The 17,555-nt window shown below is 54.5% G+C and overlaps 2 protein-coding genes across 5 annotated transcripts in view; one reads left to right on the top strand and one right to left on the bottom strand.

Moving 5' to 3' along the window:
• Positions 1-6,246, bottom strand: part of TLN1 (talin 1) — a 38,414-nt gene extending 32,168 nt beyond the window's left edge. For 3 of the 4 annotated variants that reach the window (XM_030468014.1, XM_030468015.1, XM_030468016.1), the window contains exons 1-2: positions 6,144-6,226; positions 99-265 (exon numbers count right to left, since the gene is read on the bottom strand). In XM_030468014.1, the coding sequence (XP_030323874.1) occupies positions 99-228 (130 nt within the window). In that variant the 5' untranslated portion in view covers positions 229-265; positions 6,144-6,226. Of the gene's footprint in view, positions 1-98; positions 266-6,143 lie in introns of all 4 variants that reach the window. The other variant, XM_030468012.1, reaches the window with a different exon arrangement.
• Positions 6,247-6,647: 401 nt separating this feature from the next.
• Positions 6,648-17,131, top strand: CREB3 (cAMP responsive element binding protein 3). The gene is made up of 11 exons (XM_030467556.1): positions 6,648-6,725; positions 9,865-10,339; positions 11,081-11,218; positions 11,301-11,568; positions 11,802-11,914; positions 12,134-12,226; positions 12,756-12,862; positions 14,779-14,847; positions 14,993-15,077; positions 15,204-15,285; positions 15,673-17,131. Exons 3-11 carry the CDS (start codon positions 11,081-11,083, stop codon positions 16,029-16,031), a joined length of 1,314 nt encoding a protein of 437 aa, XP_030323416.1. The 5' UTR covers positions 6,648-6,725; positions 9,865-10,339; the 3' UTR covers positions 16,032-17,131.
• The last annotated feature ends 424 nt before the right edge of the window (positions 17,132-17,555 follow it).

Genomic DNA, 17,555 nt, shown 5'->3' with positions numbered 1-17,555 from the left:
AGAAAATCCTAAATGGGCATGGTGACTACTATAGAGGAGAGGTCAGGAGCAAAGCTGAGGTTGCCCTGTCAGGGCAGCCAACACCACCGTGTACTTACGTTGTCCCATCTGGGCCTCGGGCACCCGCTCGCGGATCATCCGGCACGCATCATACACCATGGTGGAAGGCTCAAACTGCATTGTCTTCACCACATTGCCAATGCTGATCTTCAGTGAGAGGGCAACCATGGTGGCAGCTGGGCTGTCCCCACTCCTGCGTCACCTGCTGGAGGAGATGGGTGGGTTAGCTCTGCCTGATGGCCCCTCTGGTGTGCAGGGTCCTTCCTCCTCCTCCTCCTCTTCCCCTGGACCTCTGTTCCCCAAAAGCTGGAAGGCAGCTTCTATGGGTAAGGAAGGGTTGGCAAGCAAGGGGGTCTCGACTTTCCAGCCCTATGCTGAACCCAGGGTCTCTGCCCAGCGTTGGGACCCTTGTCTCCTCGTCCCTAGTTGCTGCAGGAGTGACAGCAGCTGGTACCAGCGGAGATGCTGCCAGCGAGGAGGAAACAAGCACATGGGAGCACAGAAGATAAGCTGGGAGAGTGTGAAGAAAGGGTTATAATTAAACCTTCCATGACAGAGAAGCCACAAGAGGAAAACCAAGCTTTGACCCAGAGCTGGCAGGGCTCTGCCCCAGCTATCAGAGCCCCCCACATCGCCAGCCAACAGTTCTGAGCCGACAGCCTGAACGCAGAAGGAGCCAGAGGGACGGAAAAGCCCAAAGCCACTCAGGGAGAAGAGATAAGGGCACCAGGCACTTAACTTGCTTGTTAAAAAATAATTACCCAGGGAAAGCACCACTCACACCAAACGAGCGCTCAGAGGTCAGGGTCTATGGCAGCAGCTACTGCACAAACTCGGGGCATGGGAATCTGATGATGCATGGAGAGGTCAAGGAAACAGCTGATGCAGGCCTCACTGGAAGGGCACAGGAGAGCTGCACCAAGCCCTCTGAAACAGGCCCCAAGCTGGGCCCAGAATGAAGGGTCATTTTCAAGATTGAGGGATTGCATAAACCAGGCTCAGAGCAAGAAGCACTCAACAGGGCTCCAAAACACCAGAGTTAACACCACCTAACTAGAACTGTGATATTCTTAAAGCAGAGTAAAATCAGAAAGTAACAACAAAAGAAAAAGGACATTGTAAATAATAAGCCCCTGCTTGAATTAAGCTGCTTGTAAGGCTTTTAAGAGCCCTTTCCTTTGGATTTACCCACTGTGCAGCAGCTTTCAGCACTTTCTCAGGTTGCCACACACCTAAGAGTCCCTGAGCCAGGTCCTCTCCCCTGCTACTCCCTGCCCATCTCAGCATTCCAGCCCCAGCCCAGTGCTCTCCAGCATCCATGCCTTTTCCACTCCCTGAGAGCCTGCTCATGGGGATGGAAGGAATCCCCTGCTCTGTGTTGATCCAGTCTGCCTTGTCCTTAAATCCCAGCTGATGGGAGAAGATAAAAGCAGCAATGCACCTACTTGTTCTTTTCTAGATCGATTTTCTCCTACCAGATCTCCTATTACAGCTGTCACTGAAAGGTCACCAGCTATGTGAATCCTCAGCCTGACCTGGGAAGGTTCCTGGGCAAAACTTGTTAGCAAGGCTCCCTTGCACCACAGGTGAGGCTGCGCATTCCTGCCCAGCACTGCCAGCTCCAATCCCCCACAGAAGAGGGTTACCCTGGTGTGGGCTGCTCCCAAACACGGACCCGAGTGGGATAGGGGCAGAATCTGAGGTATACAAAAAGTTCCTTCAAACCATTCTGGCCAGGAGGGAGTCTGGGATCCTGGTGCTGCAAGAGCCCTAAAGCCACACACTGGCGGTGCAGGGTGGAAGGCAGGGACGCCGGAGTGTGCCGCCTCCGCCAGCACATGGAGCTGCTCCAGCTCTGCATTCCTGAGCCGTTCGGCAATGTTTCTGCGGAGGCCCGCGGCCCCCACTGGCTCTGCTGATGAGGAATGAAATGCATTTCGGGTCCGCACTGAGGGAGCCCGGCGGCAGCAGGGAGGAGGCAGCGAAGCCGCCCGCCTGTGCCGTTGCCGTCTATCCGGAAGCTCCAGCAAAGCTGAAGAGCCGAAGGGACAAGGAACACCCTGCTGCAGAAAAGGTTTTCCAAGTATTTTACACACAGAGCGGCTGCTGCGGTCACCAGGCCATCTTTTCGAGATCTAAAAATATTCTTCAGTTGAGCATCAAGCTGCTTTCTGTCCCTCTGCAGGAAAAGGAGAACATGCCACTGCCAGGACAAGGTCAGGGACCACAGAGGAAGGGGAGGGAAGGACTCCGGATGGCAAAGAGGAACCAAGACGAGCCAGGCCGTGCCTGGCCATTTCTGCAGCCTGCCCTTGCCCTCCAGTGCCACCAAAAATCAGACGGTGTGCCTGTCCTTCACCACAACCTCCACTATGCTTCCCCAGACCCTGCAGGAAGATGACTGCCCAAGCCTTCCCACTCCCAAGCTCTCACAAGGAACAACAGACCTCGACAGGGAAGGGGCTCAATGACCTCAAGTAAGCCCTCAGAGGGATGTGAGATTCATTTTAATTCCTATATTCTATGGAAACACTTCAGGCTTCAACAGCTGAACTTTGTCTGACATCCATGACTAAAGCAGAAATGCTCTCTGCTGTGCAAGGAAGAAGTAACACCTCCTCAAATTCTGGGGAAATCTGTCAGCAAACGTGGCAACTCGTCACACCGAGCTTGCAAACACACCGCCTCCTGTGAGGGCACCAAGGCAGGGCTCAGCCCCTGTGGACCTCTCCCCTCCGGATACCACGTGGGGAAGGAAGAGCTGGACTAAACATAGCGGATGAGACAGCGTGGGAGCCTGGCGCTGCAATCCAGGGAAATAAAGGAAAAAGGACAGCAAAATTCAAGCTGTCCCCTTGGAAAGAAAAAAAGCAACAAAACAAACAAACAAACAAACACCCAACCAAACAAAACCACAACAAACAAACAAAACCCAAAAAAACAAAAACAAAAAAACACAAACCCCACAACCAAACAAGCCAAGTCTGGAAGACCACACAGAAAATTTCTGTGCTGGCTTGCCTCCAGAGCAAGCAAACCCATCCTCAATCGGTTGTCGGTATGCAAAGGCAGATAAGGCACCGGAACAGCGATCTGGCCAGCCGGCAGACACACTAACACACTTCTGCATTTTAGAGCAAGCTGCATGCAACCCCTGAAGCCACCAGCACACTCCTGAGCCCATTCCAAAATGAGGTGGTGGTGGGCATGCTCCTTCGTGGAGTTCCCACCCACCTCCACACCCCAAAAGCCATCACAGCTGCCTCTGTCTCTCCCCTGCACTAGGGTGAGCAGAACCATGGAGGTGCTGGAGGTCTCCAGGCTCTCCTCTCTCCAGGTTCTGTTCAGGAACAGTGTAGGCAGGGACAGTCATGGGCAGGCAGCGCCCAAGGAACCACCACATCACTGCTGGGACCACTGAGAGCAAGTTTTCTGTCACATGACGTAGCTGCTATATTCATATTGGCTGACTTTAGAGCTGCAAAATGGTCATGGAGGAGGTTTTTCCGTTTTTTTTGGGGGGGGGGATGGGGGTGGGGGAGGAAAAAATAAAAAAGTCAACAAAAATTCGGTAGATGGCAGAACAAGTTGCAAAGCTTCAAATGCAAAAATTTTGCCATTTTTAATATGCTCTTTCTAAAGGAGACTCCAGATAAGGTTTGGGTTTGTTGTTTTTGTTTGGCTGTGGGGTTTTTTTCATTTGTTTGTTTTTACTTACAGAAAGAAAAAGATTCACTTGGAAAAAGCCCCACTCTGGGCTATCCCTGGAGTCGGAGCTGGCTGCAGGGAGCTTTATCAGCTGCAAACCACCCCACTGTTGGGGCTTTCCACAGGCACGGGGCTGCAGGCCCAGCCAGAATGGCCACTGTCACAGTCAGGCAGGTACCAGGCCACTGTGATGCCTGCACATTGGTGTCTGCACAGCAGCATGAGGAACAAAGTCAAAAATCAACCTGGTATGGAGTTGGAGCAGGCTCTTGCTGGGTTTTCCAGCATGGGACCAGTATACCCAGCCACAGAAAGCACCAAAGGGGTGGCTCACTCCTGCACCAATGGGGAGGCTGAGCTGGCCACCCTGGCTGGCGACAGGGTGCACACTGACAAGCCCATCCAGCCTAGTTCCTCTTTCCCAGCCACACATCCACGTTGGACAGGAAGATGGTTCTGTCCAGCTCAGCTAGCTCTCGGGGAGTGCAAGTGGCCGGTGAGGCCAGCCCTAGATGCACAGCACCTCTGTGAGCACTTGGCTGATACCCATGGCTGGGGCAGGAGCATCCTCCAGCCCCCACGGGTATGACAGCCCTGCTTCGCATGGGCAATGGGCAGCTGGGGCTAGAGGGTCCCAGCTGTCCTGCCTGCGTGTTCAGCCATGCTGGTGTGAAGCAGCTCTAGAGAAGAACTGCCAGCATTCCTTGTGTGTCTGCTGGCCTGTCCACTCCTGTGGGTCAGCCCCTGCCCTCCAAAAGGAAAGGGAACAAATGATGGCACTCCCGAGCTGCTCACCTCCAAGCAAGAGGTGAGCATTTGCAGAACTCCATCTCTCCTACATCCTTAGCGAGCTGGCCCTCCGGCACAGCATCCCCAATGCAGTGCTGGGGTGCACCCACAGCTTCTGAGACCACCAGGTACACTTTCATTTTCCAGGGCAAGTGCCTTGCCTACTGCTATTCCACCAGCCAGGCAGAAAATGTTAAGTCAGAGGAAAGTGTGGCTGGGCTTTGGGGCACATTTAACCACCCAGTAGTCCACAAAGCTCAGCGCCAGATAGGAAGCTATCCCACAGGCCCCTGGTGCCCCACAGGTCCCTGTTTGATCTTCCTCAGCCTTCCCAGCCCCTTTCCCCAAATCTGCCAGGATGTGCCACTTCAGGGTGCACCAAACTCCTGCGGGTGCTGTGGGGCAAGCATGCCGTACTTTTGGCCAGTGCCCACCATGCACCCTTCCCTGCCCATTTAGCGCTTGAGGTCTTTCACCCCATGGTCCGTAGCGGGGTTTCAGACCTTTCCCCAGGCAACCCACAGGCTCTGGCAAAGCTAAAGATCCCAAAAATATGTCCCCTCCCCTTCTCAGCAGCGAGGCTCAGGGAGAGAGGAGAAGGGAGTAAACAATTATTGCTACCAAATATGGTCTAACAGCCAGCGATGAAGCCACGGCAGAAGCATGTAGACATCCTGCCGGCAGATTCAAAGGGTCGGGGAGCTCGCAGGGGCGCGGGCAGGATCCGGCACGGAATGGGCAGAGGATGGGGCAGGGTTTCCCCTGCCCGCTTAGCAGCTCCATGGTGGGGACCCACGCTGCTCCCCCACGAGGGTGAAGCCCTGCCCACAGCACCCACGCCAGCGCCCTGTCCTATCCTGGGACATGACGGCAGGAGCCCAGGGGTGACGTCCCCCGTGGGGAGCCATGTCCTCCTCCTCCTCCAGCGTCCCCACCCAACACCGCGCCAAGGGCTGCAGACACACGTCCCACTCGCTTCCCCCATCCCCCCCCCGAGGACAGGCAGGGTGGGCAGGAAGGGCGGGGGGGAGGGAGAAGGCTTCGCAGCCGACACTGAAGCCTGTCCCCTCATGTCCTCCGCTACCAGGCCTCCCCCGCTGGGTCCCCTGGACGCCCCAAAACAGGGATGCTAGCCCAGGCCAAGCGAGTGGAGACTGCTGGCCGTGGCCTGCGGCGGCTGTTTTCGGACAGGGCCACGATTAACGGGGTCGGGTCTTGGGCCGGGCTCGCCCGTGCTGCCCCGGGGTCCCCCAGTGGGTGTCGGTGTGCGGGTGCCGCCAGATCCAGGGGCGATGGCACCCCACAACCAGGCCTCGGCGTGACCGACCCCCGGGCTCACAGCAGCCCGCGGGAAAAGCCCCAGTAGGAGCCAGGAGGTCCCCGTAACCGGGACGCTGCTCCTCCTCTATCCGTCTCCCCACGCACAGCCGACAAGTGGGGTTGGGGGGGTTCGCCGCGGGACATCTGTTGGCTGCCCCCGGGAGCCAGGGCGCTGCCGGTAATCGGACCCCCGTGTCTCGCCTCCACCCACACACCCACCCCCCGTTCCCGGTGACCGGGACGCTGTGTCTCCCCCGTTCCCGTACCTGTGCGCGGGCAGGAGCAGTACGGCGGCCCCGCCGAGGCTGTGCGGAGCGGAGCGGAGCGGGGCGGCACCGCCCGCTTCCCGCCCCGCCGCCCCCCCTGCCGCGCATGCGCCGGGACACGGCGCGCCGCAGGCCCGCACGGCTCGGCTCGGCTCGGCACGGAGCCCCGGGGCTGCGCTCCGCCCGCTTCCCATTTCCCCCTCACCACCACCTCCCCGCCCCGCAATCCCAGCGACACGCCCGGGGCTACGCGCTGCCCGGTCCCTGCACAGCCCCGACATCCGCGGGGCCGCGCGCCGGTCCCCGCACGGGGGGCCACCCCGCGGGCACACGCGAGTGCCCCGTCACACCCCGGCACCCCCCGCGCGCGCTCCCGCCGCCCACGCGCCGCCGGCCAATGGGCGCGTTACCGCCGGACGGGGTCGGGGGGGGGGAGCGGGAAGAGGGGGGACTGGGTAGGTAGAGGCGGGGCGGGTTCTCGGGGCGTGCCCGGGGCTCGGTGACGTCAGAGCTGGTGCGGTGGAAGCCGCGGGTCTGGGTGACGTAAGAGTGGCACGATGGAGGCGGCGGGGCTGCGTGGAGGTGAGGGAGAACGGGAGGGGACGGGAGCTGTCACCGCCCCTCGCGGAGAGTGCGATGGGGCTCGAGGGGGCTCTGAGGGGCGGGTGGGCCGGGCTGTGGGGCGGGGACATTTCCGCGGGGAGGGGCGATGCTGACAGCCCATCAGTGGGGGCCGTGGTGCCCTGTTTCGGGTCGGCCCCACGTCTGAGGAGGTGGGAGTCTCCTTGGCTCCCCGCGGGTGGGTGTCCCGACACCGGCGCGGTCCTTGCCGCGTCCCGCCCGCTGCCTCCATCCTCCCTTCCGCCTCACCTGCCGCTCCGTCCTCGGGCTGCCAGCCGGACCACGCTTCCTAGGGAGGAAGTGCTCGGTGTCTGTGGGAGCAGCAGTGCCCGGGCCCTGCCCTGCTCCCCGTCCCCTCCCTGTTCCCCGTCCTGCCCGTGAAGCTCTGCTCGCCCCGCGACCTGTTGGCCGGTCACCAGTCCCCCAGGACTCCGTGTTGGGGCCGGTTCCCTGTCACAGAATCACAGAATCACAGAATCACAGAATCACAGAATCAGCCGAGTTGGAAAGCACTTCTGAGATCATCAAGTCCAAACCTTGATCCACTACCACCCTGGCTCCCAGACCATGACACCAAGTGCCACATCCAGTCTCTTCTTAAAAGCCTCCAGGGATGGAGAATCCACCACCTCCCTGGGCAGCCCATTGCAGTGCCTGATTACCCTCTCTGTAAATAATTTCTTTGTAATTTCCTAACCTAAACCTCCCCTGACAGAGCTTAAGCCCATGCCCTCCTGTCTTACTGAGAGCTGCTCAAGAGAAGAGACCAACCCCCCCTGGCTCCAACCTCCTTTCAGGGAGTTGTAGAGAATGATGAGGTCTCCCCTGAGCCTCCTCTTCTCCAGGCTGAACACCCCCAGCTCCCTCAGCCCTTCCTCACAGGACTTGTGCTGGATCCCTTCACAGCCTCCTTGCTCTTCTCTGGACCTGCTCCAGCACCTCAATCTGCTTTCTGAACGTAGGGGCCCGGAACTGGACACAGTACTCAAGCTGTGGCCTCCCCAGGGCTGAGTCCATGGGAAGAATCCCTTCCCTGGACCTGTTGGCCACACTGTTCCTGATCCAGGCCAGGATGCCATTTGCCTTCTTGGCCACCTGGGCACACTGCTGGCTCATGTTCAGCTTCTTATCAACCCAGACTCCCAGGTCCCTTTCTGCCTGGCTGCTCTGCAGCCACTCTGTGCCCAGCCTGTAGCAACCTGTCCTATCTTTAGGACAATTTGGGCTATGGGGTAATGGCCTGCAGCCTCAGTCAGTTTGCAGTTGACACCAAGCTGGGTAAAGAGGTGTTGCAAAGAGGTGTGAATTGGTCTGTTCAGTGACACAGGACAAGAGGGCAATGCTACAGGCTTGGGGAGAAGTGGCTGGAAAGGTGCCCAGCAGAAGATCTGAGTCTGCTGGTGGACAGCTGGCTGAACATGAGGCAGCAGTGTACCCAGGTGGCCAAGAAGGCCAACAGCATCCTGTTTTGTATCAGGAATAGAGTGGCCAGCAGGGGAAGGGAAGTGATCCGTGCCTCTGTACTGGGCACTGGTGGGGTCACACCGAGAATTCTGTGCTCAGTTCTGAGCCTCTCACTGAGGTGGGAGTTGTCCAGAGGAGAGCTAGCAAGCTAGTGAGGGATCTAGAGACAATTCATATGAGGAGTGGCTGAGAGAATTGGGTGTGTTTGGTTTGGAGAAGAGGAGGCTGAGGAGGGCTCATGGCCCTCTACAACTATGTGAAAGAAGGTGGGTGCTGGCCTCTTCTCCCATGTGAATGACAAGATCAGAGGAACCAGCCTGAACCTGAGCAGGGGAGGTTTAAATTGATAATAGGAAAAATGTCCGTACTGCAAGAGTGGTCAGGCACTGGAACAGCCTGTCCAGGCAGGTGGTTGCAGGTATTCAGTAAACATGTAGGTGTGGCACTTCAGGGCATGCTCTAGTGTCTGAGATTGTAGGGTTTTGGGGTTTTTTGCTTGTTGTATGTGTGTATGGTTGGGCTTGGTGATCTCAGAAGACCTTTCCATCCTTTTCCAACCACAATGATTCTGTGATTCTGTAATGGCCTCAGGTTGCACCAAGGGAGGTTTAGACTGGATGTTAGAAAGCATTTCTTCACTGAAAGGATTGTCAGGTATTGGAATGAGCAGCCCAGGGCAGTGCTGAAGTCACCATCCCTGGAGGTGTTTAAGGATAGTATAGACAAAGTGCTTAGGGATATGGCTTAGTTAAGGTCTTGGCAGTGTTAGGTTAACAATTGGATTTGATGATCTTAAGTGTCTTGTTCAGCCAGGTTAATTCTGTGATTCTATGAATGGTGAAAGCTTCCCAGAGGGAAAAGAACCTGAGGGTGTTGGTCAACAGCAGCTGAACATGAGCTAGCATGTGCCCAGGTGGCCAAAAAGGCCAACAGCATCTGGCTTGTACCAGCAAGAGTGTGGCCAGCAGGACTGGAGCAGTGATTGTCCCCCTGTACCAGGCACTGCTGAGGCCACATCGCAAATCCTGTGTTCAGTTCTGGGCCTCTCACTACTAGAAGGACATTGAGGGGCTGGAGTGTGTCCAGGGAAGGGCAACAAAGCTGGTGAAGGGTCTGGAGAACAAATATTATGAGAAATAAGTGAGGGAATGTGAATAGTTTAGTCTGGAGAAAAAGATGCTGAGAAGTGACCTTATCACTCTGTACAACTGCCTGGAAGGAGGTTGCAGTGGAGTGGATGTTGATCTTTTCTCCCAAATGATAGAACAAGAGAAAATATTTTCCTGTTGTGCTAGGGGAGCTTTAGGCTGGATATTTGGAGAAATTTCTTCCCCAAAATGGTTGTCAGGCACTGCCACAGGCTGCCTAAGGAAATTCTGGAGTTACCATCCCTGGAGGTGTTTCAAAGATGTGGAGATGTAGAGCTGAAGGTCATGGATTAGTGGTGGACTTGGCAGCGCTGGGTTAATGGCTGGACAAGATGATCTTAAAGGTCTTTTCCAAACAAATCAATGCTGTCATTCCCAGGCAGCAGGCACAACATCTCTGTGGCTTAGGTCTGCCCCAGCCTTCTTGTTTTGATTGTTTTTCTTTTGAGGGTTTAGGGTATTTTTGTGTTTGTTTGTTTGTTTTTCAGGCAGTGACACCTGCTAGCTAGGTGTGAAAGCTTAATTAACATTTCTAATGGGGATGTGTGACAGGTCCCCCTGCTCTGGCTAAGTCATTCTTGCTTTGGTTCAGGCATCCTAGCCAAGTGACCCTGACTGGTGCCAGCTTTGCTCTGCAAACTGTGAGAACCATGCTGGCCTGCATCTTCTCAGGGACCAAGGAGCCTCAGACACATCTTATCAGGAGATAACAGTGCCCGCCAAAGACAGAATTAGACAAAACTAAAACTAACTCAGCCGCACATGTGCACAAACAAGGGCGGGGATTTGACTACCAGTCCATCGCTCCATGCTATAAATGCCTGCACCCTCCCTGAGCCTGAGCCCACTGTCTCTCCGGGTCAGCGCTGCACGGTGGTCATCTCCCCCTCGAGCTGGGACATCTTCGGCGTTACTTCGTGAGGCTGGAAGACCCTCTACTCAGCAGTGGGTAGCTGCAGCGAGGTAAGCCACATGTTACATTTGGCCTACAAGTATATTATATGCTAGTGATGGTGAGTTTTTTAATCTATCTGCCTGCCTACCTACCTACCTATGTATCTATTTACAGCTATAACTCAATTATTAGAAGTGTGGTGAGAGGTAGTGTTTGACTGCTGCCTAAATTATTGTTTGAATTATCACTTGAATGATTGCCAAATTGCTGTTTAATTATGATTCAGTTCTCAATCACCATTTGATTACCATTTCGTTTGCATTCAGTTGTCAATTAATTATAATTTGCTCATCAGTTAAAATTATTAATAAAGCCCCCTTAGGGGGCTCCATCTCCCCCGTGGAGATGACTTTGTAATTTGCCTGCAACAGGAGGCTGTCCCCTCTGGCCCCCCTTCTGCTGGGGGTACAGCACCCTCAGGCATCAGTGGAATGTCAGGGTCTTGGGTGCTCTCCACAGCAGAAAGTGTGGGACCCTTCCACTTTCCCCCTCCTTCTTACACCTTTCGTGTTCTGGGTGCAGCATGGGTCCTGTGGCTGGGCTCTAGTAGTCTGGTGAGGAGGCTGGTGTTGTGGGACCACCCTGGTGGTATAATAGCCTTGTTGGGGAAGTGTGTGTGGGCTTGTTGTGTCTGCAGGTTGCTGGCAGCTGTTGCCACTGAGACAGTGTCCATAGGACACTGCAGTGTCCTGCAGTATCTTGCAGGAATCTTGCTGGTGTCTGTGTTCATTTTGGGTGTTGTTTCTCAGATGTTGTGCCCAGAGGAGCTGGCTGTCCTGGAAGATGAGGATCTGATTGACTTCCTCCTGAGCAATGATTCTCCCGGCCCTGAAATCACAGGGCAGGAGAATCATCAGGCGGTTGATTGGAGCCCGATAGACGCTGAGGTGCGTTCTTCGGGAGGAGTCACTGCTGGGTTGTGGATCGGGAGGTTTGGCTCCCCGCTGAGTAAAAACTTTTTCTCTGCAGCTGCTGGATAAGGAGATTGATGACTTCATGAGCTCCCTGCTGAGTGGCTTTGAAAACACCCCAGAGGCAGTGCAGGGTTTATTGTCAGCTGACGGTGACAGCGGCTTTTCTGAGGATCAGCATCTGTCCCAGAGTCCTGGCAATGACTTTGCCAGCAGCCTTTCGAAGGGCGTTGTGCAGGCTGATCACAACTATTCCCTTCATCAGGATTGTCCTGAGGTGGGAAGTGTGAGGTGTGAAACATCAGAAGGTGTTTTCATTGATGTCGGTAAGTGTGGGGGGGGGAGGGGGGAGGGGTCGGGGGGGGCTTTTCCAGTCCTGGCTACAAGGACACAAGCAGTCCGAGGGAAGGGACTTGGGGTGGATGTCAGGCAGCAATGGAGAGAGCAAAGTTCAGTGGCTTTCTGCTGCCATAAAATTGTCATTTCATGCTACTCAAAGCTGTCTGGTCGGGTGCTGCCTCACTGAGGTCCAGCGTTTGACTTTTCTTTCCTTCCCCAGAGGCACAGAAGAGTTTGGAAGGCACAAGCAAGGAACTGGAAGAGAACATTGTTGTTACTGTGGATGCTGGACCCCAGCTTGAACCTGGAACCTTTGTGCAGACACCAACTGCTGTGAGTGTGAGCCCCAGCCTTTGCTTCTCCTTTGCTTGTCTCCCCCCCCCCCTCCCCCCCTCCTGGCTTGGCTGCTGTGAGGGATATCTCTGAGGAAAGCATGATGCTGCTATGGGAGGACTGGTCCCAACTCTGTGTGCTGTCTGCATGCCCCCTCTGCTCTGGGGTATACTCTCTTGACTTGGCATTCTCATCTGCTGTGTTTTTACTGTTTTCTAGTCTGACTTCCCAGAGCTGGTCCTGACGAAGGAGGAGAAGCCGCTTCTGGGGAAAGAAGGTGTTGCAATACCAGCCTGTCTGCCACTGTCAGAAGTGAGTCCTTTCTTCAGTCTGTCACTCCTGAGCAGACTTGGACACCTCAAAAGCTTCAGATAGAGTGGGGGTTCAAAAATACAGCATGAGAGCACTGGTGCTGTGTTTGAGAGCAGGTTTGGCCGGGCTTGCCCTCATTTTCTTCCATTCAGGGATTGGGATGTGTCCTCAACAGCCTCTGCTCTGCTCATCAGTTAGAAACAAAGTCTGCTGCCAGGCTCTCCTCCTATGGCTGCTTTAAGCAGGCAGTTCCACCACAAGTGCCACCAGCCTGTTTTTTTTCCACTGGCCTAGTGGCTTGTGCATTGCATGCTTTTCAGCCCCCTTGGGTATGCCTCACTTTTGCCACACCAGGGAGCTGCTGGCTGCACTGGAAGGCCAGGTTTTGCTTTCCAGCTCCTGCAGTTCCTTCAGTGGTGTGGGAGGAGGGCATAAGCACACAGGCTGAGCACCAGGGTGCGTGCAGGGTTTGTGGGGGCTGGGTTGCCAATGCTCCGGGGTTGCTGGTAATGAGAAATTACTCTTGCAGGGTGAAGAGCAGCTTCTGAAGAAGGTGCGCCGTAAGATTCGGAACAAGCAGTCTGCCCATGACAGTCGTCACAGAAAGAAGATGTATATGGAAGACCTGGAAAACAGGTGCGGGCACAAAGCAAAGTCACCTGACGCTGAGGGGAGAGATGGGTTCCTTTAGGATTCCTTGGCAGGATGGCAGAATGATAATGGCACTAAATCATAATTTCAATTAAAGCTTAATTCCTCACATACAGTGATAAGTGTAGCATGTAATTTGTGCTGATGAAATCACAGAATTGTTTTGGGAGAAAAGACCTTTAAATCCAGTCATTAACCCAGCACTGCCAAGTCCACCTCTAACCCATGTCTCTCAGCACCGTATCTCCCTGACTGTGAAATCCCTCCATGGATGGTGTCTCCCACTTCCTTAGGCAGCCTGTGCCAGTACCTAGCAATCCTTTTGGGGAAGAAATTTTTCTGAATATCAAATCTAAACCTCTCCCCTCAGCGTCTTTCTCCACTCACATTCCCTCACCTGCTCCTCACAATATTTGTTCTCCAGACCCTCCACCGGCTTTGTTGCCTTCTCTGGACTCCCCAGCCCCTTAATGTCCTTGTTGTGAGTGAGGGGCCCAAAAATGAACACAGAATGTGAGGTGCAGCCTCACAGTATTGCCTGGTACAGGGGGACCATCACTGCCCTAGTCCTGCTGGCCACACTCTTGCTGATCAAGTTGTCCTTCCTGGCCACCTGGACACACTGCTGGTTCATTTTCAGCTGCTGTTAACTAACACCCTGAGGTTCTTTTCTTCTGGGAAGCTTCCCAGCCACTCTTCTCCAAGCCTGTAATGTTGCCTGGGGTTGTTGTGACCCCAGTGCAGGACCTGGCCCTTGGCCTTGTTGAACCTCATACAATTGGTCTCAGCCCATCAATCAAGCCTGGCCAGGTCCTCTGCAGAGCAGCTCTCCAGCAGATCAGCACTCCCAGCCAGCTTGCTGTCATCTGCAAACTGACTGAGAGTAGTTCTCTGGATCCTCCTTTTGACCCTTCTTGTGTCACATTTGCCAATCTCACTCTACTGGGATCTCTCCAGTTAGCCCAGACTTCTGGTAAATAATGTAAGGTGGCTTGGTGAGCACTGCTGCCAGCTCCCTCACTGCCCTTGGGTGCATCCCATATGGCCCCGTGGACTGTGTTTGTTTAAGTGAGGCAGCAGAGCACTAACCATCTCCTCTTGGACTGTGGGGTCTTCAATCTGCTCCCCATCTGTGTCTTCCAGCTTGGGGGCTGGGTACCCAGGAAACAACTGGTGCTACAGGTCAAGACTGAGGCAAAGAAAGCATTAAGTTACTTCAGCCTTCCCCTTGCCCTTCTGTCCATGTGTTTGTCCCTGCATGTAATAAATGATGGAGAGTCTCCTTAGATCTCCTTTTGATGCTTATATATCTATATAAACATTTTTTGTTGTCTTTTACAGCAGTAGCCAGATTAAGTTCTAGTTGGGGTTTGGCCCGTCTAATTTTCTTCCTGCATATTACAGGATCTCTGGAGGTAAAATCAATGTAGTACAATCTATAAGCAGCAGAATGCAGAATTTAACTTACTTCAGAATTCTAATCACCTAAATCCCAATAAGGGCGTTCAGCAGCTCAGGGTGCAGCCTGTTGTGCTCTCTTGTGCTTGGAGCTGGCCCAGAGCTTGCTCTGTTCAAGCCAGGTGCTGGTCTGCCACCTCCACTGTGTTCTCCTTGTCAGCCTGATTTGCAGTACAGAGCAACAGGATGGGTCAGCAGGGTTGGTGTGCTGCTAGGAGTGAGCATCCTTAGGGATTAGTCTGGTGCTTCTCTGCAGGACTGGGCAGAGCTCACTCTTCCCCAGACCTCGTGTGAGATGCTCTCTGGCCTTTGCTCCAGATAGGACAATTTTATTTGCCCCAGCAGTGGTGGATTATTACCTGAGGAGAGACTCAGGTGAAGTCTTTGCTGTTAGCTAACAAAATCTCTGTTTTTCCCCCTTACTCTTCATTTTTCATGCAAAGGGTGGCAGCCTGCATAGCCGACAACCGCAGGCTGGAGAAGAAGGTGAAGCTGCTGCAGGAGGAGAATGCGTGAGTTCTTGCTGAACATGGCAGGAGTTGTGCTGTTCCTCTTCTTGGGATTGTGGCCTGTCCATGGTTGCAAAGGGGGGAGGAGAGGAGGGTGCAGCTCTGGGTGCAGTCACTGCATTAACCTGCATTGCCTGCTCTCCTGCAGGTCGCTGCTCCAGCAGCTGTGGAAACTGCAGTCCTCGGTGAGCGAATCCATCACCAAAACCACCGCAGGAAAAACCTGCACCTTGGTGAGCGGTATAACCCCCTGGGTCTCTGCTGTCCTCACAGTTTTGGGATTGAGGCATTGATTGTAGCTGATGATGCCTATCATTGTATTTTTATGAAGCCTGTGCTGATCATCTTTTTGTTTCCAGATCATGGGTTTGTCCTTCTGCCTCATTGTGTTCCCCAACGTCCGCTCTGCCAGGAACAGGGAGACACAGCTGGAACTTAGAGGTGAGTGCCCAAGGGCTGAGACATGCCTCCATGTCCCACGCTGCCCTTCCAGGGCAAAGCACCTTCCTTGGAGACTGCCTGAACTCCCTGATGCCTCCAACCTAGCACCCCTTTCCTGGGCTGATCACTGGGTTTGGCTTTTCTGTCTTGCCCCAGCTCTGGGCTCTTCCTCAGCCCTGTTGCCGAGGCTTGCAGGGCCCTGGGCCCAGGGACAGTACAAGAACTTGAGGGTTCCAGTCCCTTTTGGACCACCAGCTGTGCTTGTGCCTGGCAGCTGTGCAGCATCCCTCTTCCCTAGGGGGGGGGGGGCAGTCCTTGTTAAACAATTTTTTCCCCTCTTGTGGGCTCTGTGGTGAGATGACAGGGCTGGCTCTGCCTCTTTTGCAGTGCGCTCACGCCGGATCCGTCAGTCACCAAGGCAGGCAGCACCTACCATGCAAGTGAACCCTGTGCTGGAGGGGCTTGGCCCAGAGTTTGAGGACCCCTTGCTGTTAAGCCAACTTAATCAATTGTTGGAAGAGGAGCAGAGTCTACTCAGCCATGATCCCAGAGCTCCTTTCAATACCAACTTGTCCTTTGACTCCCAGATGGCAGCAGGCTTGGAGCTGGGCCTTCCCCAGCCTCAGGAGGAGCACTCCCAGAGCAACCCATTGGAGGCAGCTGCGGCGTGGAGAGTCAACGAGCAGGAGTGGGTGAAACATGCTGCTGGAGCTGTCTTCCAGCAGCACCACTTTGATGAGATGTGACCACCACTGCCTCCTGCACCTCAGAGTGATGCAGGGCACCTTGCTGGGCAGAGAAGAAAGCTGCATTAACAGATAATCTGTCAAAGCAGATTCTTCTCAATACTATGCTGGTTGCTGGCAGCTCAGAGGGTTTGCTAGGAAGGCATCATTTTAGGGCTGACCTGTTCTGCCACTCCCACTCTATAGCTAGACTCTCTCTGAGACGGGATAACGAACTTTGGGAACTTTGCTGCAGCTGCAGCAGGGTGGGCCTGCATCCTGAGGTGTATCCCATAGTTTGCAGGGATGGGCAGTGCATGGAGGATGAAAGCAGTAAAGCCTGAGGTCTCCCTACTTGATCTGACTGGATGTCATTGGTGATTGGAAGCCACTACCTTACTTACTCCCTGCATAGATAGAGATGGACAGGCTGGGCCCTGTGCTTGTGTGCAGGTGCTCACAGGCATCTGTCCCTTGTCCCTTCCCCTTAATCCTGGTGTGTTGCCTTATATCTAGGAGCAAGATAGTGAACTGATTTTAGTGCCCTCACAGGGAATTGTCCTACCATTGGGACAGACCCTGTTGTGTCACCTGTTCCTGCTAGTTTTTGAGCCATGGACACAGCTTCTGGGCTGGCTAGAGAAGGTAATGTGAAGTCCTTCTTGAGCCATGTCTGCTGTTTCCCATCCACTGAGCCTCTTATCTCCCACAGCCCTGGGAGTTGAGCCTCTGGGCCTGGAGGAGAAGGCATGTCTTGAAGCTGGCTGCTGAGAAGACATGGAGCATAGAGCAGCAGAGCTGTTTGCTCTTTGGAAGTCTTTCCTGACCACAGGACTGTTCCAAGCTTTGCCATGCTGGCCAGTGATGCAGTGAGCTGGTAGTAGTTGCTCCCCGGGGCTGAGCAGAAAAACTCTTAAGCATCTTTCCTTATCTTTTAGACACATCATAGAATCATACGGAGCTGGAAGGGACCTTTAAAGCTCATGTAGTCCAAGCCTCCTGCAATGAACAGGGCCATCTAGAAGGATTGGACCAGATGATCCATGAGGTGCCTTCCATCCTGACATTATAATAATTATTTCCTTATTAGTAACATTTAAATAAATAGTGATGTTCTGCAACTCTGTCCTCTGGTTATTTTGGTGAGGGGCTGGACTGCTGGGTGTAGGCTAGGGGCTGGCAGTGGTGTGGAAGGGACCCAAGGAGGGCTGGGGAGTGATCACCCTTGCAGTCTAATAAGGGGGAACATGCTCTGCCTTCCCCTTCCCTCCCGTGGCTGCAGCCATGCAGAGGGGCTCACTGAGGCACAGTGCAAGCTTGCTGGGTGGTGGTTCTGCTACCCCACACCCCTACTCCGAGCCCTCTTCCCCTTCAAGGGTACAAAAGCACTCTTTTGAACCAGCTTTGGAGTGGGTGTTGTGAGTGCGCAGCACCCTACGTGTGTCCTGCAGGCACCCAAGGCGCTGCGGAAGGCAGCAGCTTCCCTGGTAGGAAGCGTAAGGAGTAGTTGTCTGTCCCCATGGCTGCTTTTGTAATGGGGAGCTG

Source organism: Calypte anna, chromosome Z (genome assembly GCF_003957555.1).
Source record: "Calypte anna isolate BGI_N300 chromosome Z, bCalAnn1_v1.p, whole genome shotgun sequence".
Taxonomy (NCBI): domain Eukaryota; kingdom Metazoa; phylum Chordata; class Aves; order Apodiformes; family Trochilidae; genus Calypte; species Calypte anna.
The sequence above is the reverse complement of the archived record's forward strand: the minus strand, read 5'-3'. Positions and strand labels throughout refer to the sequence as shown.